The sequence below is a fragment of the Canis lupus genome, chromosome 26 (genome assembly GCF_003254725.2).
Source record: "Canis lupus dingo isolate Sandy chromosome 26, ASM325472v2, whole genome shotgun sequence".
NCBI classification, from domain to species: domain Eukaryota; kingdom Metazoa; phylum Chordata; class Mammalia; order Carnivora; family Canidae; genus Canis; species Canis lupus.
The window spans coordinates 16,567,345-16,590,913 of NC_064268.1; the positions used below are offsets into that span (position 1 = coordinate 16,567,345).

The 23,569-nt window shown below is 44.2% G+C and overlaps 1 protein-coding gene, 1 long non-coding RNA gene and 1 other non-coding gene across 11 annotated transcripts; 1 reads left to right on the plus strand and 2 right to left on the minus strand.

Moving 5' to 3' along the window:
- The first annotated feature begins 41 nt into the window (after window positions 1-41).
- Window positions 42-22,295, plus strand: SIRT4 (sirtuin 4). 7 transcript variants are annotated; one of them, XM_035706341.2, is made up of 6 exons: window positions 42-860; window positions 10,393-10,890; window positions 11,770-11,868; window positions 15,108-15,402; window positions 15,518-15,727; window positions 19,326-22,295. In XM_035706341.2, exons 2-5 carry the CDS (start codon window positions 10,400-10,402, stop codon window positions 15,668-15,670), a joined length of 1,038 nt encoding a protein of 345 aa, XP_035562234.1. In that variant the 5' UTR covers window positions 42-860; window positions 10,393-10,399; the 3' UTR covers window positions 15,671-15,727; window positions 19,326-22,295. The 7 variants fall into 7 exon arrangements, with proteins under 7 accessions (XP_035562234.1, XP_025329965.1, XP_025329968.1 ...); XM_025474180.3 differs by lacking the exon at window positions 42-860 and adding an exon at window positions 4,807-4,959; XM_025474183.3 differs by lacking the exon at window positions 42-860 and adding an exon at window positions 4,807-4,959 and having other exon boundaries at window positions 15,535-15,727.
- On the minus strand, window positions 406-546 carry LOC112677038 (U4 spliceosomal RNA). The gene has a single exon (XR_003146809.1). It is a non-coding gene; the product is annotated as a U4 spliceosomal RNA (small nuclear RNA).
- On the minus strand, window positions 17,905-23,178 carry LOC118352366 (uncharacterized). 3 transcript variants are annotated; one of them, XR_004809383.2, is made up of 3 exons: window positions 22,983-23,170; window positions 20,752-20,902; window positions 17,905-20,064 (listed from the first exon to the last, which is right to left on the minus strand). It is a non-coding gene; the product is annotated as an uncharacterized LOC118352366 (long non-coding RNA). The 3 variants fall into 3 exon arrangements; XR_004809384.2 differs by having other exon boundaries at window positions 17,905-19,979; window positions 22,983-23,167; XR_004809382.2 differs by having other exon boundaries at window positions 17,905-20,902; window positions 22,983-23,178.
- Between the last annotated feature and the right edge of the window lie 391 nt (window positions 23,179-23,569).

Here is a 23,569-nt window from a genome sequence, read left to right on the forward strand (position 1 = left end):
TGGGTAATATTATGCAAATCTTCATGACATCACAGAGACGGCCAGGTTAGTTGAATTTTGAGTAAAAACAAAAAACAAAAAAATACCCTGAGCAGCCGGAAGGCAGGGAAAGGGCGAGTGAACCAACCTAAGAAAGAGCAGCTGCGGGCGTAGGTGCAGACGGACCGGCGGGCAAAAGTTGCAGGAAGCATTTGTACAACCTCGAAGGCTAACGGAACAAACGAGGGAAAAACAAAATGTAACTAACGCGACGCAGGAAACCCCTAATCCGACTTCTAACACGGACCATACGCACAGAAAAACCTCACGGTAGCATCACTAAGAGCTCGGAACTCTTCTTACGCTGAATCGCCGAATATATGACCTCAAAGTAGTATTGTCTTTTTTGAAAACATCATAAATCAGTCTCCGTAGAGACTGTCAAAAATTGCCAATGCCGACTATATTTCAAGTCGTCACGGCGGGGTATTGGGAAAAGTTTTCAATTAGCAATAATCGCGCCTCGGATAAACCTCATTGGCTACGATACTGCCACTGCGCAAAGCTGAAGAGCAACGCCCCCCGCTCATCATCCCCAATAGGCAAGGTTCCTATTACAGAAAGGCGAGTTTGAGTCTCATGGAAAAAATCACTAATTATTGCCTGGTTGGAAATTAAACAATCATATGAAGATCTTCCAAAAATGCATAAGCTGTTTCCAAAGGTTTCTTTTCTTGGTATCACGTAACTAAGTTCTGATGGAGCATAAAGCAAAGCATTATGGGACGGAACATGCTAATCGCTTCATTCATAGAGTGAATTGGGACGGATGAAAAATGCGCTGCGTCAGCATGCTGCTCGCTTCTCTACAGATTCACAACGTAACTATCATCTCCAAAATTGTTTATTTTTTTTAATAAATTGTGGTAACCGATATATAACAAAATTTACCACTTTTACCGTTTTAAAATATACAGTTCAGTAGCAGTAAGTACATTTGTTCTTTGCTACCCTCATCACTCTACCTCTCCAAAATTTTTTCATCATCCCAAATTGAAACTCTGTACCCATTAAACACTAACGCCCTCCCCATTCCACCCTTTCCCAGCACCTGGCAACTTCTGTTTTCTGACTCTACAAATCTGATTCCTCTAACTACCTCATATAAGTAGAATCATACAATATTTTATTTTTTGTGTCTGTTTTTGTGGGAAGTTTTTAGGTTTATTTCTTTAATCTCTATACACAATGTGAAGCTGGAACTCAGGATCTCTGGATCAAAGAATTGCATGTTCTTCCCATGGAGCCAGACACCTGTCTGGCTTCTCTCACAGCATTTTTTTTTTTTTTTTAAATTTATTATTTTTTTTAAATTTACTCACGATAGGCACACAGTGAGAGAGAGAGAGGCAGAGACACAGGCAGAGGGAGAAGCAGGCTCCATGCACCGGGAGCCCGACGTGGGATTCGATCCCGGGTCTCCAGGATCCCGCCCCGGGCCAAAGGCAGGCGCCAAACCGCTGCGCCACCCAGGGATCCCTCATAGCATGTTTTAAGGTCTATCCATGTTGTAGTATATATCAGAATTTCATTCCTTTTTATGGCTGACTAATATTCTACTTATGGAATTTTATTATCCATCCATTATTCTATGAATTCACATTGCTTCCACCTTTGGCTATCGTGAATAATCCTTCTACATGACAGTGGCATACTAGTATCTGTTTGAGTCCTTGTTATCAACTCTTTTCTGTGTATAGTTGGAAGTGGAATTTCTGGATTATATGGTAATTCTTTATTATTGTTATTATTGTAACTAAGATGTAAACAGAAGTCTCCAAGAAAGTGACATTTTCCCATTTTATTACATTTTTACAGGTTTTATTTACTTATTTTAAAATATGTTATTTATTTGAGAGAAAGAAGGAAAGCACAAGAGGAGGGAAGGGGCAGCAGGAGGGGGAGAAGCAGATTCCCCCCTGCCCTGGAAGCTGGAAGTGGGGCTTGATCCCAGGATTCAGATCATGATCTGAGCCAAATGAAGACACTTAACCGATGACCCACCCAGGGGCCCCCTCCCAACATTTTATTTTATTTTTAAAGGTTTTATATAGGGCAGCCCCGGTGGCGTATCGGGCTCCCTGCATGGAGCCTGCTTCTATTTATTCATGAGAGAGAGAGGCAGAGACATAGGCGGAGGGAGAAGCAGGCTGCCTGTGGGTAACTCTGTAGAACTCGATCCTAGCCCGGGATCTTGACCTGAACCGAAGGCAAACACTCAACCACTCCCCCAAACATCTTACTATAAAAAATTTCAAACATGAGGGGTGTCTGGCTGGCTCAGTTGCTAAACCAAGAGACTCATGATCTCAGGGTTGTAAGTTTGAGCTCCACTTTGGGTGTAGAGGTTACTTCCAAATAAACTATAGTTGTTGTTTTTTTAAGTGTTGTTTTTTAACATGGGCTCGAATTCACAACTCTGAGGTCAAGACCTGAACTGAGGGCACTTGGGTGGCTCAGGTCATGATCCCAGGGTCCTGGGATCAAGCTTGGCATCCGGCTCCCTGTAGAGCCCATTTCTCCTTCTCCCTCTACCTGCCACTCCCATTGCTTGTGCTGTCAAATGGATAAATAAAATCTTTTTTTTTCTTTAAGTAAAAAACAAAACAAAACAAAATAAATGCCCAAACCTGAACTGAGATCAGGACTCGGCCAAGTAGGGCAGCCCAGGTAGCTCAGCGGTTTAGTGCTGCCTTCAGCTCAGGTGTGATCCTGGAGACCCGGGATCCAGTCCCACATCAGGCTTCCTGCATGGAGCCTGCTTCTCCCTCTGCCTGTGTCTCTGCCTGTCTCTCTCTCCTCTCTGTGTATTCTCATGAATAAATAAATTAAATCTTAAAAAAAAAAAAAAAAGACTTGGCCAACTAACCGATCGAGTCACCTAGATGTTCCTAAAATCTTTAAAAAATTTCAAACATGAAATATTCAAAGTATTGCTCAGTGAACATTCATACAGTCATCATCTAGTTGCAAAAATGATATCTTTAAAAGTCCTGTTTGGGAGTGCCTGGGTGGCTTTGTCGGTTAAGCATCCATCTTTGGTTCAGGTGTGATCCCAGAATTCTGGGATAGAGGCCCCCTCTCCATCTGGCTCCCTGATCAGCAGGGGAGTCTCCTTCTCTCTCTCCCTCTGCTCCTCCCCCTGCTTGTACTCTCTCCCTCTCAAATAAATAAAATCTTTTTAAAAAGTTCTGTTGGATGCTGATGTGTAACCAATGTTTTTTTCCACAGGGTAGGAAAAATTAGTGGAAAAAAGGACTAGCAACTTGATTGATTTTAGATTATTTTACTTGATCCAATCAATGACTTAGTCATTAATTCCTGGTGTGGTGAAATTGTGTGTTTGACCAGCTGCCTTGGATGACTTCATCCTCCATGGAATGAGTTTCCAGCACTAAGAGAAATGGAAAAGTCAGCTCATTTCTCCCCAGAACCTGAGATTCTTTGGGACCTAAAAGCACAATAGCTCTGTATTAGCAGTCTCTCAATTAATGGTGCTCAGTCCACTTGGCAAGCTGAAAAACAATATGGGTTGGAATTTTTTTTTTTTTGGGGGTTGGAAATTTTTTATAACAAAATTTGGCTGGGGGAACATCAGTGTTTTGGCATTTCAATAGGTTTTGGTGAAACACCCATAGATGCAGAAAATATTCCTGATTACAATTTTTTTTTGACTTAGTAAAAATTTTCAGTCTACATTTTGGTCCTTTCTTTTAGCCAGTGTGGTCAGGTTAAGTAAGACACAAAAAGCTGTCATGTCAAGTGATTAGCAAGGTGACCTATCTGAGCTGTTGCTGGAGGTACTTCTCCCAAACTACTGAACTGGGTGACTTTACCAATATTTACCTCCACACATTCAACGAGAGGACCAGGAGTCAAACTCGGACTCCAGCTTTTACAATACTCTTCTGGGCTTCAGTTCATCTTAAAATGGGGGAAGTGGGGTGCCTTGGTGGGTCAGCGGTTGTGTGGCTGCCTTCTGCTCAGGGGTGTGATCCCGAGTAGGGAATCTAGTCCCGCAACAGGCTCCCTACGAGGAGCCTGCTTCTTTCGGTCTCTGCTTCTCTCTGTGTGTCTCTCATAAATAAATAAAATCTTTATAAAAATAAAATAAAATAATAAAATAAAATAAAATAAAATAAAATAAAGTAAAATAGGGGAAGCTATTTCTTAGGTGGTCTTCAAGGTCCTAGTTAGCTGGCCTTTGATTATGTTCTAAATGCAAATTGATTGGTATCTTAATTTAGGTTATGCAAGAGCACAAAGGTTCTCATCGGCTGCATATTAGAAACAACTAAGAAGTTTGTAAACCAACTTGATGCCTAGACCAATTAAGTCAGAATCTCTGTAAATGAGACGTAGGCATTAGTTTTTTTTTTATTTTTTAAAAAAGATTTTATTTATTTATTCATGAGAGACACACACAGAGAGAGGCAGAGATATAGAGGGAGAAGCCGGCTCCTCACAGGGAGCCGCATGCGGAACTCGATTCCCAGACCTCGGATCACGCCCTGAGCTGAAGGCAGATGCTCCGCCGCTGAGCCACCCAGGCGTCCCTAATCTAGATCCATTATTAAAGCTTCTACCTTAACAATGAATTCCTAACTTAGTGCTTTTTGGATGTACTATTTTGCACCGAGCACACTGTTATGGAAACTAACCACTTCTCTTAAAGGGATGCTGAATGTTAGTTTAGGAGACAGCGATCTATCTCCAACCAAAGTTCAAAACCTCTGGCCACGAAAACCAGACAGGAGGCAGTACTAGACAATCTGGGCTCCTGAACAGTGAAGCCCAGAGGATTGTGGGACTTGTAGTTTATCAAGCATCACTTCCGCCTCGTGAACTACATTTCCCCAAATGCAAAAGTAGCCAGGCAGCTGCGTCGTCAGTCGTAAAGTGTCGCTTCAACTGAGAGAGGTGAGTGTGTTCTGCGTGGGCTGCGGGTTTCTAGACGTAGGGGGGTTGTTGTAAGGGGTACCGTATTAACTCCTTGACTTTGGTGGTACCTGGCGGAGAGCTGCTGTTCTCAAAGAGCGTGTTTTCGGCAGGGTTTCCCGAGCCCTTTGGCTCAGGGATCCAGACTAGCTATGGAATGTTGAGAGAAATCGGCGTCCTGGATCTAGGTCTGGAAAGCCAAGCATATATGATAATGTTTACTTAGGGGGTGCGTATCACTACAGAATTTCTGCATTATGTTAAGGAATATGTCAGAGCCTTGTTTTTACAGCTACAAAGCTGGGGTAGAATGGCGTTCCAGGTGTCACTATTGTGCTGTGTCCCAAGTAGCAGTGTTTGCAATTAAGGGTAAACTGAAAGAATATGGGGGAAATAGAATAAAAGATATGCATGTGCTTCGTTACGTTAATGAATAAAAAATCATAAAAATCATACATCTGAAAAATGAGTAACGACTTCGTCAGCACCTGGCACACTAGAATTCACATGTGCTCTTTAGTTTTTGTTTTCTATTTTTATTTATTTATTTTTAAATAATTTATTTATTCATGAGAAACACAGAGAAAGAGAGAGAGGCGGAGACACAGGCAGAGGGAGAAGCAGGCTCCATGCAGGGAGCCCGACATGGGACTCGATCCCGGTCTCCAGGATCACGCCCTGAGCTGAAGGCGGCGCTAAACCGCTGAGCCACCAGGGCCGCCCTGTTTTTGTTTTTTAAAGATTATATTTATTTATTAATGAGAGACACAGAGAGAGGCAAAGCAGAGACACAGGCAGAGGGAGGAGAAGCAGGCTCCATGCAGGAGCCCCATGTGGGACTCCATCCCGGGACTCCAGGACCACATCCTGAGCCGAAAGCAGACGCTCAACCGCTGAGCCACCCAGACGTCCCTGCTCTTTAGTTTCTCAAGAAATACTTCTGATTTATAAAATGGGAAGTAGGTTTATGGAACAGATGGTCTCCCAAGGGATGGGAGTAACCGCATTTATAAAGGTAGTCCTCAGATGGAGACGTCTTTAGATGTAGTCATAGATGGAATAACAATGAGTTATTAAAGGATTTAAAAAATATTGGTAGTAGGCCATTAATCTTTTGAGATTTATAAGAAACAATTTCTGACCAGCGAGATTTTGCTGGGAAAAGCAGAAGAGGCCTCACGTTATGCTAGAATCCTGCTTCACCAACTTTTATTTTACACTCCCTTATTATTATTAATTATTATTATTATTTATTTATTTTGAGAGAGAGTTTGTGCTCAGGGGAGGGGCAGGGAAAAGGAGAGGGAGAGAGAGAATTTTTAAAAAGATTTTATTTATTTGACAGAGAACACAAGCAGGGGGAGCAGCAGGCAGAGGGAAAGGGAGAAGCAGGCTCCCCACTGAGCAGGGAGCCTGATGTGTTTGGCTCCATCCTGGGACCCTGGGATCAAGACCTGAGCAGAAGATGGACGCTTAACTAACTATACCGAAGCACTGGGAGAGAGAATCTTTTTTTTTTTTTTTTTAAGATTTTATTTATTTATTCATGAGAGACACAGACTGAGAGAGAGGCAGAGACACAGGCAGAGGGAGAAGCAGGCTCCATGCAGGGAGCCCGATGTGGGACTGGATCCCGGGTCTTCAGGATCATGCCCTGGGCTGAAGGCGGTGCTAAACCGCTGAGCCACCCGGGCTGCCCTGGGAGAGAGAATCTTAAGCAGGCCTCACACTGTGCAGAGCCTGACTTGGGGTTCAGTCTCACCATCTGGAGATCAGCCCTGAGCTGAAACCATGAATCTGCCACTTAACTGACAGTGCCACTCAGGGGCCTCCACTCCCTTTTAAAAATAGACATTTTTATTTTTAGAGTCCCTTGCGCCATTTTTTAAAATAAAAAATGTACAGCTTTTCTTGGATGCAGAAATCCTTGGCAGATTCAGCAACCATTTTAAGTTCATTTCCATCTGATGGCCATGGCATAGGAGAGCTCTGGTTGTAGGGATTTTTTTGTTTGTTTTTATTTTTTATTTTTTTTAATTTTTTATTTATTTATGATAGTCACAGAGAGAGAGAGAGAGAGAGAGAGAGAGAGAGAGGCAGAAACATAGGCAGAGGGAGAAGCAGGCTCCATGCACCGGGAGCCCGACGTGGGATTCGATCCCGGTCTCCAGGATCGCGCCCTGGGCCAAAGGCAGGCGCCAAACCGCTGCGCCACCCAGGGATCCCGTTTTTATTATTTTTTTAAGATTTTATTTATTTATTCATAGAGACAGAGCGAGGGGGAGGCAGAGACACAGGCAGAGGAAGAAGCAGGCATCATACAGAGAGCCTGACGTGGGACTCTATCCAGGGTATCCAGGATCACGTCCTGAGCTGCAGGCGGCGCCAAACCGCTGCGCCACCGGGGCTGCCCTTTTTGTTTGTTTTTAAAAAAGATTTTATTTATTTATTCATGAGAGACACAGAGAGAGAGGCAGAGACAGAAGCAGGCTCCATGCAGGGAGCTGGACATGGGACTCGATCCTGATTGTAGGTTCTTAAGAGGTCAAAAGGACAAGTTTGACTTGGGCTGTTATGAAATAGTCCAGTGTGGAGATTTTATTTTGTGAAAGGTATTAGAAATTCTTGACCAAAAAAATTATTAAAAAGATAATAAAAAGATAGCCTTGTTGTTTTGGGTTAGACTCAAGAAGGTGTGTTGGAATTAGTTTTTACTGGTGAGGGCCAGTTGTTAAATATTCAGGGACTTGCTAGCCAATTGCTAAACCATTGGTAGCCTGAAATTGGCCTTGATGGCATTATTTTCTTGTACCTTTTTGGGGGGGTGGGAGACAGTGGTGGGAGAAGGTAGTTTACCAGCACAAGCCTGGCAAGAGTTAGTTTTCCTATAAGCCTGGAGCCCCAGTGTTCACTACATTCTTAAGTTCTCAGATCCTGAGCTAGCTCACTGTCTCCCAAATTATACAAAAGATTGACTTGAATTACAAAGTAAAATTATAAATATACTCTAGATGTGTGTGTGTGTGGGGGGGGGGTGGAAGGTGTACATTTCCAGTGAAAGATACTCTTCTTTTAAAGATATTTATTTGAGGGATCCCTGGGTGACGCAGCAGTTTAGCGCCTGCCTTTGGCCCAGGGCGGGATCTTGGAGATTTGGGATCGAATCCCACGTCGGGCTCCCGGTGCATGGAGCCTGCTTCTCCCTCTGCCTATGTCTCTGCCTCTCTCTCTCTCTGTGACTATCATAAATAAAAAATAAATAAAAATAAAGATATTTATTTGACAGAGTGTGAGTGCATGAGCAGGGGGAGGGGCAGAAGGAGAGGGAGAAGCAGACTCCCTGCTCTCAGGACCCTGGAATCATGACCTGAGCCAAAGCAGACACTTAACTAACTGAGCCACCCAGGCACTCAGTGAAAGATGTTTATTTGGGTGCCATCCTTCAAGATACCGAAGTCACTAATTCATTATCAGTAGGTTGTTCATAAAAGCATACAGTCTGCCACCAGAAATAGTATGATCTGGATTATCTACCTTATTTTTTTTTTTTTAAGATTTTATTTATGTATTCTTGAGAGAGAGTCAGAGACACAGGCAGAGGGAGAAGCAGGCTCCATGCTGGGAGTCTGACGCAGGACTCAATCAGGGGTCTCCAGGATCATGCCCCGGGCTGAAGGCAGGCCCTAAACCGCTGAGCTACCAGGGCTACCCGATTATCTACTTTTAAAGTGAAACATTCCACATTTTAGCTTCTCTTCAAACTGTTTGTTCTTTTTTTTTTTCCCCTCACTTAAAAAAAAAAAGGTTTTTTTTATTTATTCATTTGAGAGAGAGTGTGCATGTGCACCTGACTAGGGGGGAAGTTCAGAAGGAAAGGGAGATGCAGATTCCCTGCTGAGCAGGGTGCCCAACTCAGGGCACAATCCCAGGAACCTGAGATCACGACCTGAGTCAAAAGCAGATGCCCAACCAACAGAGCCAGGCAGGCGCCCCTTTCTCTTCACTTTTCTGATCATATCTTTTAAGTCTTTAAAATATTCAAAAGAGCCCCCCCCCCAATATACACTCTTTATATATATAGGAGCAAAAAAGATTAACTGCCAATAGGGAGGACCAGACTCTCTTTTTTGTGATGTTGAAAGTGGAGGAAGCTATTGATGGTTAATGCCTAGGTGCTCCTTTACTTTTCAGCTATAAATAAGATATCACCTTATACCTGCCAGAATGGCTAAAATCAAAGACACAAGAAATAACTAGTGTGGGCGAGGATGTGGAGAAAAAGGAACTCTCATGCACTGTTTGTGGGGATGCAAGCTGGTGCAGCTAATGTGGAAAACAGAATGGAGGTTCCTAAAAAAATTAAGAATAGAATTATTATATGATCCAGTAATTCCACTACTGAGTATTTACCCAAAGAAAACAAAAACATTAATTTGAAAAGATACATGCTCCTCTATGTTTATTGCAGCATTATTTACAATAGCCAAGATATAGAAGCAATCCAAGGATGGAAGCAATACATTCGTAGATGAGTGGATAAAGAAAATGTCAATACATGCACAGAAATATTATTCATCCAAAAAAAGAAGGAAATCTTGCTATTTGCAATCAACATGGATAGATCTAGAGGATATAATGCTAAGTGAAATAAGTCCAAGAAAGACAAATACCACATGATTTCACTTATGTATGGAATTTAAGAAACGAAACAAATGAACAAAAAAGAGACATTGACCACTACATTTGAAACTAAGGATGTACTACATGTCGGCTAATTAAAAAAAAAAAAAAAAGAGAGAGACACAGACTCTTAAATATAGGGAAAAAACTAGTGGTTGCCACAGGGGAGAAGGGATGAAAAGGTTGGTGAAATAGGTGCAGGAGAGGGGTGCCTGGGTGCCTCAGTTGGTTAAACGTCTGCCTTCAGCTCAGGTCATGATCCCAGGGTCCTGGGGTTGATCCCTGTGTCAGGGTCCCTGCTCAGCAGGGAGTCTTCCTCTCCCCTTAACTCCCTACACCACCCCACCCCCACCCCCGCTAATGCTCTCTCTTGCTTTCTCAAATAAACAAATAAAATCTTTGAAACTAATAGGTGAAGGAGGGACGCCTGGGTGGCTCAGAGGTTGGGCATCTGCCTTTGGCTCAGGGCGTGATCCTGGAGTCCCAGGATCGAGTCCCACATTGGGCTTCCTTGCACCCAGGTGTCACCTTAACGTAATGTTTTTAATGTTTATCTACATTGTAGCATAGATCAGAACTTCATGCTTATAGGTAAATAACATTTCATTGTATAGATAAGCCCCATTTTGTTTATCCATTTATCAGCTGATGGTTGCCTCAGTTTTTTGTTGTTGTTGTTGTTGTTGCTTTAGTTTTTAAAACCAAGTTTCTCACATCAGGTTTCTTTCTCTGTAGAACGAGGATGAATTTGGGTTTGACTTTAAAGGCACCAAAAGGCCTCTTGATGGTGAACATCAGCAGGCAGTACTCACGCAGATCCATTGGGTTCTTTGTGCCATCAAGTCCTCCTCTGGACCCTGAGAAGGTCAAAGAGTTACAGCGCTTCGTCACTCTTTCCAAGAGACTCCTAGTGATGACAGGGGCAGGAATCTCCACTGAGTCGGGGATCCCAGACTACAGGTCAGAAAAAGTGGGACTTTATGCTCGCACTAAGCAGAAACCCATCCAGCATGGGGATTTTCTACGGAGTGCTCCAATCCGCCAGCAGTACTGGGCAAGAAACTTTGTAGGCTGGCCTCGGTTCTCCTCCCTGCAGCCTAACCCTGCACATTGGGCTTTGAGCAACTGGGAAAGGCTCGGAAAGCTGTACTGGCTGGTGACCCAAAATGTGGATGCCTTGCACACGAAAGCCGGGAGTCAGCGCCTGACGGAACTCCATGGCTGCATGCACAGGTGCAGGAAGGTCTAAATGGTTTGAATGCAGAAATGTGGGCTCCATTAGAGCAGGGACCATGGCTATCTTGATCGCTGTTGTTTTCATTAGGCCTTGAGAAAAGGATTTGGAGCAAGTTGTTTTATTTATTTCTTTAAAAAGATATTTCATTTATTTATTTGCACCTGCTCGAGAGAGCAAAAGAGAGCCCAAGAAGGGGGGAGGAGAGGGAGAAGCAGGCTCCCCGCTGAGCAGAGAGCCTGATGTGGGGCTCGATTCCAGGACTCCGGGAGATCATGACCTGAGCTGAGGGCAGATGCTTAACTGACAGAGCCACCCAGGTGCCCCTGCAAGTTGTTTATTGTGGAGTCGATCTCAGCAAACTCACTGAGGAACAAACTCAGTGGGGAAATGAAAAGCCAAGAAAAGGGTAAATTAATGAATGGGTTACTGCTTTGGTAAGCTAAAGCTCGATCCTTTGAGGAGCCCTCTGACCGTTTAGAGCATGCTTCAGAATTGTCTCACTAAAGGTTGAGGAAACTGGGGTATTTGTCCATCATGTCTCATCCCTCATTGGTTGAGGGTAAGTCTAGGGGAATTAATTCCCTAACACTGACTCTGCAGCTCTGGAAAAGGCTTCCTTGGCCAGTGAACACACTAAGAGAGATGCAGGAAGTTGCTTATAAGAGAACTGTGTGCTAGCCTGAAGGGTATTTTGAGGGGACTATGTGCAAAGTGTCAACAGCATAGGCTATAAGCTGGTGGATATCTGGTCCTAGACACGCAGAACACAGTACAGTCTGGCATATAGTCAGAAACCAGTAAATATTGATGGAATGAACACATGTAGCCCTGGCAATAACTTGAAGCTAATTGGAAACCATTTCCTTATTTTTAAGCCCCAGAGATCCTCCTGCCAATCTAGAATATATCTTGGGTGCCTACAACATGTGGTGTGCTACCTGGTGGTGTGGAGGGGTCAAACCAATATATACAATGTGAGAATTTTATTTTATTTTATTTTATTATTTTATTTTATTTATTTTATTTTATTTTTAAATTTTATTTTATTTTATTTTTATTTATTTATTTTTTATTTTATGACTAATGAGAGACAGAGAGAGAGGGAGAGGCCAAGACACAGGCAGAGGGAGAAGCAGGTTCCATGCAGGGAGCCCGATGGGGGACTCGATCCTGGGTCTCCAGGATCACGCCCCAGGCCGAAGGCAGTGCCAAACCGCTGAGCCACCCAGGCTGCCCCAATGTAAGAATTTTATATGTGAGAACTTTGTGATCTCTTTGAAGTGGGGGAGGGATCTAAAAATAATAATGTTTAACAATAAACAACTTCACACAATTGTTAAATTATGAGGTCTTTAAATTTTTTTTTTTCTTTTTTAAGATTTTATTTATTTACTCATGAGAGACACACGGAGGGAGAAGCAGGCTCCATGCAGGGAGCCCAACGCGGAACTCGATCCTGGGTCTCCAGGATCATGCCCTAGGCTGTAGGCGGCGCTAAACCGCTGGGCCACCGGGGTTGCCCAAATTATGAGGTCTTCCATAGACATGTTTTGCAAGTTCAGAGAAAGTTTTGTAAAGCTTGGAGTAATTGGTCAAGCTTTTATAGGAAAGGTGGGGCTTAAATCTAGCTCAGGTCTGACTAGCAAAAGAAGGGAGAGGGCTTTCTAAATGAAGAGGACTGGCAGCCCGGGTGGCTCAGTGGTTTAGCGCCTGCCTTCATCCCAGGGCGTGATCCTGGAGACCTGGGATCAAGTCCCATGTCAGGCTCCCTGCATGGAGCCTGCTTCTCCCTCTGCCTGTGTCTCTGCCTCTCTCTCTGTGTGTCTCTCATGAATAAATAAATAAAATCTTTAAAAAAAAAAAATGAAGAGAACTTGTAGAGCCCAGAGGAGTCTGGCCTGGCATCTGTGGGGACTACTATGAAATCAGATTGTCTGGGAAGTCTAGACCCAGATCATGGGTACGTCTGAAAATAGTGCAGTGCAATTTGGGTCTGTCTTTAGAGACCAAAGGGGAATATTAGTGGTTTCTGAGCAAGAAAGCAACATGATAAAAATAGCATTTGAGGAAAGTCACACAGGATTAGAGAGAGTGGCTCAGGGAGGTCAGCCTGAAGGACCTAGATCTAGGTGGTACCAGGGGAATTCAAGAGTTAATGATGGCCGTGGGTCCATTAAAACTTTCTTTTCATGATGAAAATTTCAAATGTTCCTAAAAGGAAAGTAGTATAATGAACTCCCATATACCATCACTCAGATACAAAGATTTTATGATGTCTGATTTATCCCCTTTTCATGTCTCTTAAAATATTTTATTTTTTTTTAAGATTATTTATTTATTTATTCATGAGAGAGAGAGAGAGAGAGGGCAGGCAGAGACACAGGCAGAGGGAGAAGCAGGCTCCATGCAGGGAGCCCGACAGGGGACTTTATCCCAGGTCTCCAGGATCACACCCTGGGCTGAAGGCGGTGCTAAACCACTGAGCCACCCGGGCTGCCCTCTTAAAATATTTTAAAATAAATCTAAGACTTTTCATTTCATAGGGGGCTGGGTTTCCAAGATAGAATTAATTAATTAATTAATTAATTAATTATTATTTTAGAGGAGGAGAGCACACACACACACACACACACACACAGGTGGGAGGGACAGAGGGAGAGGGAATCTTGAGCAAACTTCCTACTGAGTGGGGAGCCCAATGAGGGTCTTGATCTCATGACCCTGAGATCATAACCTGAGCCAAAACCAAGAGTCAGATGCTAAACTGACTGCACTACCCAGGTACCCTCCATTTTTTAAAAAAGATTTTCTTAAGTAATCTCTCTACCTAACGTGGGGCTCAAATTCACAACCCTGAGGCCAAGAGTCACATGTTCCACCAACTGAGCCAGCCAGGCACCCCTTGTTAGGGGGCCTAATAAGTAAAATAATCAACATAATCTGATACTGACTAGATAAAAAGGAGCAAATGAGTAACAAGCTTTCCCAAGGGTTCCAACCCAAGTAACTGGAGAAAGGATGGTGATGGAGAAGTTGGGGAGGGGCAGGTGAAGACAGAGACAGAGGGAAGCTGGACGGGACAGTCAAGAGGACTTGGGAGTTTGGGAGGTAGAGTAGCAGTGGAGTTGTTTTTTTTTTTTTTTTTTTTTTAAGATTTTATTTATTCAAGAGAGAGAGAGAGGCAGAGACACAGGCAGAGGGAGAAGCAGGCTCCATGCAGGGAGCCCGATGTGGGACTTGATCCTGGGTCCCCAGAATCATGTCCTGGGCTGAAGGCAGCGCTAAACCGCTGAGCCACCCAGGCTGCCCCAAGCAGTGGAGTTTTGTACAGGGGAGGGGACCATTAGCACAGAGGCATTGCAGCAGTGAAAATGGAGCATCCCCAGGGTGGAGAAGATAGAAAACTGGCCGGAAGACTGAGGAGTAGAGAAGAAATCAACTAAACCACCTTTTGTTCTTTCTTTTAGCAGCTATTTAGTGAACATCCACTGTCTGTGGGCACTGTTCGAGGTGGTGGGCATAGCACAGTGGTCAAAGGACTGAGAGTTCTTGCCCTCTTGGAGCTCATGATTAGAGAGGTAAGAAGAGACACAGAAGACACTGGGTAAGGACACCAAGGGGGAAGAGAGTTTTAAAGAGATGATGGTGATGGACAGCAACAGTCACCCCAGAGGGAAGGAGAGGGAAAGAGGGAAAAGCACTGGTTTGGCCACTAAGGAAGTCATTTGCAGTTTTATTAAGGATAAAAATGAGCCACGAGGATAAGCAGGGAGTAGTGTAAGTAAGGAAAACAGATGTACACTACTTGTTCTATAAGGCTGGCAGTAGAAGGAAGGTGAGAAGTGGTAAAAAGGTCATGAGAAGGGATTCCTAACGTGGGGGAAAGAATGGCTGTTAGGAATGGCAAGGACGGGCAGCCCGGGTGGCTCAGCGGTTTAGCGCCACCTTCAGCCCAGGGCCTGATCCTGGAGACCTGGGATCGAGTCCCGCGTCAGGCTTCCTGCATGGAGCCTGCTTTTCCCTCTGCCTGTGTCTCTACCTCCCTCTCTCTCTCTCTCTGTGTGTCTCTCATGAATGAATAAATAAAATCTTAAAAAAAAAAAAGGAATGGCAAGGAATGTTGGAGGAGTTAAAAACCTCAGGGATGAGACGTCTTTGGCAGCTTCAGGCCTCCCCAGACCAACCATTCAGTCAGCCTCTTCTTTGGTTTCAGGGTCCTTTGCTTGGACTGTGGTGCACAGATTCCTCGGGGGGTGTTGCAAGAGCGTTTTGAAGCCCTGAACCCCACCTGGAGTGCTGAGGCCCATGGCCTGGCTCCTGATGGTGACGTATTTCTCACAGAGGAGCAGGTACAGAGCTTTCAGGTCCCGTCCTGTGCTCAATGTGGAGGCCCCCTGAAACCAGATGTCGTTTTCTTCGGGGACACAGTGAACCCTGACAGGGTTGACTTTGTGCGCAGGCGTGTAAAAGAAGCCGACTCCCTCTTGGTAGTGGGATCATCCTTGCAGGTATCTGCCTTGGTCAGGGTGGTAACTGCCCCTTTTGTGGGATAGAGAGCCCCGGGGTGGCTCCCTATTTGGTTTCTCTCTTCCTACATTGAGACCTGTGTCTTCTTCTTGTAAGGTATACTCCGGTTACAGGTTTATCCTCACTGCTCGAGAGAAGCAGCTCCCAATTGCAATACTTAACATTGGGCCCACACGGTCGGATGACTTGGCATGTCTGAAATTGGATTCTCCTTGTGGAGAACTGCTGCCTTTGATAGACCCACACTGACCACAACCTGATGTTTCTGAGCCAGAAACTGGGACTTTCACTTTAATCCTATTAAAGGTAAGTTAAAGGCTTTCTTAGATACCAGTTTCCAGTTTGCATTCAACTGAGAGCACTGACAAAATATAGAAAGTTCTAGGCTTTTTAATGTATGGCCATTCTTTTTTTTTTTCTTAAAGATTTTGTTAATTCACGAGAGACACAGAGACAGAGAGAGGCAGAGACTCAGGCAGAGGGAGAAGCTGGCTCTCTGCAAGGAGCCCAAGGTGGGACTTGATTCCCAGACCCCAGGATCATGGCCTGAGCCCAAGGCAGACACTCAACCACTGAGCCACGCAGGCGTCCCTGTATGGCCATTCTTTTTTTTTTTTTTTTTTTTAATTTTTATTTATTTATGATAGTCACACAGAGAGAGAGAGAGAGGCAGAGACACAGGCAGAGGGAGAAGCAGGCTCCATGCACCGGGAGCCCGACGTGGGATTCGATCCCGGGTCTCCAGGATCGCGCCCCGGGCCAAAGGCAGGCGCTAAACCGCTGTGCCACCCAGGGTTCCCATGTATGGCCATTCTTAATTAAAACTAAGTTTGTTATTCTTTTATTATTTTTATTCATTTATTTTATTTTATTTATTTGAGAGAGAGCATGAGTGGGAGGGAAGGGCAGAGGGAGAAGCAGACTTCCCCCACTGAGCCTGGAACCTGACACAGGGCTTGATCCCAGGACCCCAACAACCTGAGTGGAAGGCAGCCACTTAACTGAGCCACCCAGGTACCCCACTTATTTTTAAAATATTTTTATTTTTAAAAAATATTTTATTTATTTATTCATGAGAGACACAGACTGAGAGGCAGAGACACAGGTAGAGGGAGAAGCAGGCTCCATGCAGGGAGCCCGATGTGGGACTCAATCCCGGGACCCCAGGATCACACCCTGGGCGGAAGGCAGGCACTAACCCACTGAGCTACCCAGGGATCCCCTATTTTTAAAATATTTTTATTTATTTGAGAGAAGAGTGTGAGCATGTGAGCAGGGAGAGAGGCAAAAGGGGAGGGAGAGGGGAAAAATCTCAAGCAGACTACTCACTGAGGGCACAGTTGAACTTGGGGCTCAATCTCATAAACCTGAGATCATGACCGAGCCAAAAGCAAGAGTCAGCACCCAATGGACTATTATTTTTTAAGATTTTATTTATTCATGAGACACACACACACACAGGCAGAGGGAGAAGCAGGCTCCACGCAGGGAGGCGCTAAACCACTGAGCCACCCAGGGATCCCCTGGACTATTATTTATTTATTTATTTATTTTAGACTTTTGTTTATTTATGATAGTCACATAGAGAGAGAGAGAGAGAGGCAGAGACACAGGCAGAGGGAGAAGCAGGCTCCATGCACCGGGAGCCTGATGTGGGATTCGATCCCGGGTCTCCAGGATCGCGCCCTGGGCCAAAGGCAGGCGCTAAACCGCTGCGCAACCCAGGGATCCCGACTATTATTTTTTTAAAACATTTATTTACGGGCAGCCCAGGTGGCTCAGCGGTTTAGCGCCGCCTTCAGCCCAGGGCCTGATCCTGAAGACCCAGGATCGAATCCCATGTCAGGCTCCCTTCGTGGAGCCTGCTTCTCCCTCTGCCTGTGTCTCTGCCTCTCTCTCCCTCTCTCTCATGAATAAATAAAATCTTTAAAAAAAATTTTATTTGGGATCCCTGGGTGGCGCAGCGGTTTAGTGCCTGCCTTGGGCCCAGGGCGCGATCCTGGAGACCCAGGATCGAATCCCACATTGGGCTCCCGGTGCATGGAGCCTGCTTCTCCCTCTGCCTGTGTCTCTGCCTCTCTCTCTCTCTCTCTCTGTGACTATCATAAATAAATAAATTAATTTAAAAAAAGAAAAACAATTTACGTATTTGAGAGAGAGTGTGCACACGCATGTGTGTGTGAGTGGGGGCGGGGCAAATGGAGGAGAGGGAGATGGAGAGGAGGGGGGGGGAGAGAGAGAGAGAGAGAGAAAAGCAGACTCCTCACTGAGTGTGGAGCTCCACTCTGGCTTGATCCCACAACCCAAGTCAAAATTAACAGTTGGACGCTTAATCAACTGAGCCCCCCAGATACCCCTTAATTAAAATTAATTTTTAAGTATGCATTAAGCTATAATGTTCCAGATCTAGGCACGTGCCATTCATTCACTCATTCATGAGGGAGGGAGGAGAGAGGGACAAAGGGAGAAGGAGAGCAAGAATCTTTAAGTAGGCTCCACACTCAGCTTTATTGAGACATAACTCCACCCTTTTGAAGTATACAATTAAGTTGCTTTATAGTACACTCAGAAAATTGTACATTTTCACCACTAATTCCAGAATATTTTCATCATCCCAAGAAGAAACCTTATACCCATTAGCAGTCACTCCCCATTCCCCATCCCCACCACCACTCCCCAGTCCCTGCCAACAACTACTCTATTTCTGCCTATTCTAGACATTTCATGTAATATGTGGCCTTTTGTGCCTGGCTGCTCCACTTGGTGTAATTTCAAGATTCATCCATATTGTAGCATGTGTTGGTACTTTTTATCTACTTTATGAATATAACCACTTAAAAAGCTTTATTGAGATATAGAGTTCACAAACCATACAGTTTACTTATTTAATATGTACAATTCAATAGTTTTTAGTATATTCCAAGAGACGTACAACCAGTTTTTAAAAAGAGACTTTAATTTTTAGAAGAGTTTTAGGTTCACACTAAAACTGAGCAGAAAGTACAGAGTGTTCCCATAGTCTCCTTTGCCCTGTACACTCACACAGTATTTATCATTCACCTCCTGACATCTTGGTTGTTTCCAAGTCTTTGGCAATTATTAAGTTGCTGTAAACGTGTGTGTGTTTTTGAGGAGTAGAGAACTTATGTGGGCCTAAGTTTTCAATTCATTTGGGTAGGTACCAAAGAGCAAGATGGATGAATTGCACGATAAAACTATGTTTAGTTTTGTATGCAGCTGCTAAACTGCCTTCCAAAGTGGCTGTATCATTTTGGATTCCCACCAATGAATGAAAGTTCCTGTACAACCACTCTTTAAGAACAATTTTAAATTGAAGTATACTATACATGCAGAGAAGTGCATGTACTATAAGTGGACAGCTTGATGAAGACACATAGCATCTTGATGAAGGAACAGAATACTACTAGACTAGCACCAAAGAAGCCCCCTTTGCACACACTTTTTTTAAAGTAGTAGGCTCCATGCTTAGCGTGCCCACAACCTTGAGATAAGACCTGAGCCAAGATCAATAGTTGGAGGCTCAACCAACTGAGCCACTTAGGTGCCCCAACATACACACTTTTTAAACTAGGTTATTACTAGAATAATACATATTTATTGTAGAATGTTTAGATGATACAGATAAGTAAAAAGAATATAATACAAATTACCCGTTATTTCACCACCAGGATAACCGAAACTTAACATTCTGGTATAACTAAATGTTTTTACAAAAATCAAATCAAGCTATGCATATTTTAGCGCATCCCATTTTCATTTAACAAGATACGTTGACCATCCTTACATGCCCTAAATGCTGTGGTTTTTTCAGTGGTTGGCTGATGTTCACCATCATTACCCACTCTCGGCTTACTCAGCATTAACCTGTTTCATTTCTTTTCAGATACTTAAGGACTCCTCCATTCTTCCTCTAAACAATCGAAGCTCACTGAGTGCAGCCTGTAGAGGGCAGCAAACTGACTCTTTCTCCCAGACCCTCTCTGAACTGGGCAGGCTTCAGAGTCAGGTTGCCAGAGATTTGACCCTAAGGACTTTTTCAAAGCAGCAACCGCTCTTGATAGGGAAACTGCCTTTACTTGCTTTTTATCTCACCAGGTAGAAGAAATGGCCCAGGAAATATGTAGGCCAGAACGGTCTTTGGAGTGCCAACCCAGAATCTCACTAATGTAGAGGGTGAGGGGAAAAGAAAATGACTTAATTTATAATTACAAATGGTTAAATGTCTCTGAAACGTTCTGATATATATTTTTTAAAGATGAGCAATAGTATGAATGAATTTTTTATTGACTAAGGAATAAAGGGATCATAACACACCAGGTATGTGGGCTGTACATTTATATTCTTTGTTTTGTTTTAAAGATTTTATTTATTCATGAGAGACACACAGAGAGAGGTGGAGACACAGGCAGAGGGAGAAGCAGGCTTTCCACAGTAGCTGGATGTGGGACTCGATCCCGTGACTCCAGTATCACACCCTGGGCCGAAGGCAGGCTCTCAACCACTGAGCTACCAAGGCATCCCTTCTTTTTTTAATCAGCTAAAAGAGAATGAGGCTTTATGATATGGTTCTCTAAGGATTTCTGCTGGATTTCAGCTGCCAGAATGAGACACTTGCCTCCAACCTGGTTTGTAGAAAGGAAACAAGTGGGCTCTTAAACTGGTTTCTTGCCAAGTAAGGCAGCAAGACCTGTTTGATAATTGTATTAGCCAGAAGGAATCACCGTACCAGGCTAAAGGTTTCAGGACAATCTCATCACAAAGTAAAGCAGATGAAAGAATCACAGTCTATTCTAGATGGTTTTTGTCTAAGATTAGGGCAAGCAATACATGTTCATCCTGCATCTGCCTAAGAAGTGAGTTTTAGTAAACTGGGATAATCCAGGATCTTGAAACCAACACAGTTCTTTAGTCTGCACAACTGGATGTTTTCCCATAGTCATTAATTCTGAAGAGGTGTAAGGTTGTTGTAAATCTCCTTCTAGGTTTTTTGCAGAGGAGGATCTGAAGGTGCTTTGAATCCTATTTGCTCAGTTACCAAAAGTCAGTACCAGTAACTGTATTCAAATCTGGGTCTTTGGGATCCCAAACACAAATTTCATCAGTGGTTACTGATAGACATTGTAATAAAGTACTAAGGCTACAAAGATATAACTTCTTGGTTTAAAGTGGCTCACAGAGAATGTACCATTTCCTTCTCCTTATGCTCTACCAGAAAACATCACAGATTCATGCATGTAATGACAGAACGAGAGCAAATTTAATGCATCCCCTCTCATTTTATTTTGGAGGAAACTAAGATCCAGACTTACCAAAGACCATAAAACGTTGTTTCAGAGCCAGAACTAGAATCCAATACTTTGCTCCCCGGTCTTTTCTTTTTAAACAACTGCTTCGTATTTGTCCGAGGATTATGCTTACAAAGAAGTCAGCCTGAAACAGAAGTAGAAGCCAGCAGTACAACTGGCCAAGGAGACCAGGAATGGTTAAGATGCAGGAGACAGTGGAGAGCATGTTAGGTTGCTAGGGAGGAAGGCAGGCTCTATCACCTAATGCTGGCACAATTCATGCAACCAAGTCTTCAGGACCTCAGGAATGTTCACATTGTTCAGTTCTTCCTGAGGTGGAATTCCTCCCCAAAGATTTGTCCCAAAAGGAACTTGGCATTTCCTGAAGTTGATGTTCCTCATGTCTCACCTTACGTTTTTTGCTTTCTACCAGCATGGCAGTTCCTAACCCACTATAAGTGCCCTTTGTTGTAATAACAAACTGACTAGTGGCCGCTATCAGTTTGTCATTGCCCTGGTTTCAAGCTTTTAACTGCATAAGCCCAGCTTTGGGCATGACTTTCCTCAACTGCTATGGCTCTGCTATCACAGTTTTAGTAAGTAGAAGTTACAAAGGCAAACAAGTACATAACACTCAAAACCAATTTTCTACTAACTCATATTCCTTCTTTTATGCTGTCATAAATTGAGTATCTCACCTCTCCCTTAAATAATAGCATTCTTTGAGCACACTGTATCCAAAACACTATTTTGTAACACATTATTAGCTCACTTAATGAGTTAACCCCACAAGAAATGCTTGGCCATGCATAAGTCAGTTTCAGTGAATGCCAAACTTTTCCTGAGAGGATCAATTTAAGGACCAACAGGAAATTCAACACTCCTAAGGGTGACCAGCTGTCCCAGATTGCCCAGTACTGAGGGGGTTTCCTGGCTTGCAAGACTTTCAGTGCTAAAACCAGGGTGAGTTGGTTACCCCTGTTCCTAGGAACAGGGTATAATAGTTAATTGGAATAGTTAATCTGGAATAGTTCATTCCAGATACTCTATCCTTGTTGGACTGACGGTGCTCTGAGATCCAGATTTTTAATTTAATTTTTACGTCACAAAAACACTTTGTGAAGAAAAAAAAAATCGTCTGAGAAAGGAGTGTTTTTTGTTTTTTTCTCTACTAGAAAAGGGATATAACATGGCATCGAAAGCACTGAGATATACACAGACCTGGGTTTCCATCCCTGTCTTGCCACTTACTAATTACGTGAATTTGGGCAAGTGGTTAATCTTCAATCTCTTTATAGATGAGGATACTAGTAGCTACCTCACTGGGTTGTTAGGGAAGATTAAAAAAAGGTAGTGATGCATCTGAAGCTCATAGCACAGTGGCTGGCACACAGTAAGCAAATATCAGCCATTATCACTAGGCCAAACCTTTCTCTTCTCTTGAGTACTCCTTTAACTAGACTCGGGTGGATCTCCTCCAGAGCCACATTCCCTTTTTGTATACCTGTCTTTTTAAAAAGATTACAAAAGCTGTCTTGCTTGATATAATAAAGCCTTTCTAAAGTAAAGAGTATCCTTCTCTCTCATTCCCCATGGGAAAGTAGTATTTATGGAACATTTACTATAAAACAAGCACTGCAGGAAGCCTTTTACAAGGCGTTGACTCACCTAATTCCCACAACCCCATGATCTGCACACTATTAATTCTTTTGACAGATGAGGATCCTGAAGCTTGGAGATTTTATGTAACCAGCCCAAGTTCACCTGGGGTGACCAGGCCAGAAATCAAAGCCAGTCTATCCAGTTCCTAACTGTCTTTAATGATCCAGAAGCCCGGAGGGGAACTGCGCAATGGCACTTTGGGAGGGAAGAAGGGCAAGACTCCAGGCACTTCCCGAGGTGACCCCCACCCCCTCCACTAAGTCCTGAGAAATGAACAGGCAAGCACCAGGCGGGAAAGGGAAGAGCATTCCAAATGGAGGTCAGAACTGCAAATCCCTCCACCTTCCCCTCTTGAAACTGGGGACTTGGGGCGTAGAGGCCCTCGGCTCGCCCAGCGTCCACCTGCCTACCTCCTCGCCCCAGTCTGGCTCCCGGCAAACCAGCTTCTCCGCCCCCTCGTCCCTTTCCGGATGGAGGCCCCGGAGGAGCATCAACCAGAAACTGGCAGGGGGCTGGGGGAGGAGGGCCGTGGGGGGGGCCGAGACGCCCAGACAGGCACGCGCACCGCAGGAAGGTGGGCCCCAACGTCATACCCACGTGAGCTCGCCCTTTTTTCGCACTTGGCCCGCCCCTTCTTTTCTTCCTGCCGAATTCTGACCCTGGAGAACAGCGCACGGAAGACCCAGGAAGCCGCATCCGAAGCCCTGACCGCCACCTCACCCTGACGCCGCCTGGAGCAACCGGCACCAGCCACTGCGCCTGCGCCAGCTCGGGCCGACGCGAGAGGGGGCGGGGTCAGAGCCTGGGGGCGGAGCTTTACACTTTTTTTTTTTTTTTAAGGAACCCGGACCACGTGTCCAAGAGATACCCAATCACATTTCTTACTCGGAAGTCCCGGCGGGGCCGGGGAAATGATTGGGTTGAGCTCAGGATCACGTGATCTGAAAAGGTAAATAGAGCCACGTGGTTTTTTCCTCGAGTGCCGCAAGCCTTGGCGCCAAGATGTACCTTTGTTGAACAATTATTTAATGAGCGTATGAGGTGTGCTAAGCACTGCGAAGGTACTGTGGCTGCTGGGATATGACTGCTACCTTAGAATACCCAAAATTCAGTTCATTAAATTATTTATTTAAATCTCAGCCACTGTACTAGTGTTTCCCATATCCATTTCCCTTAATGA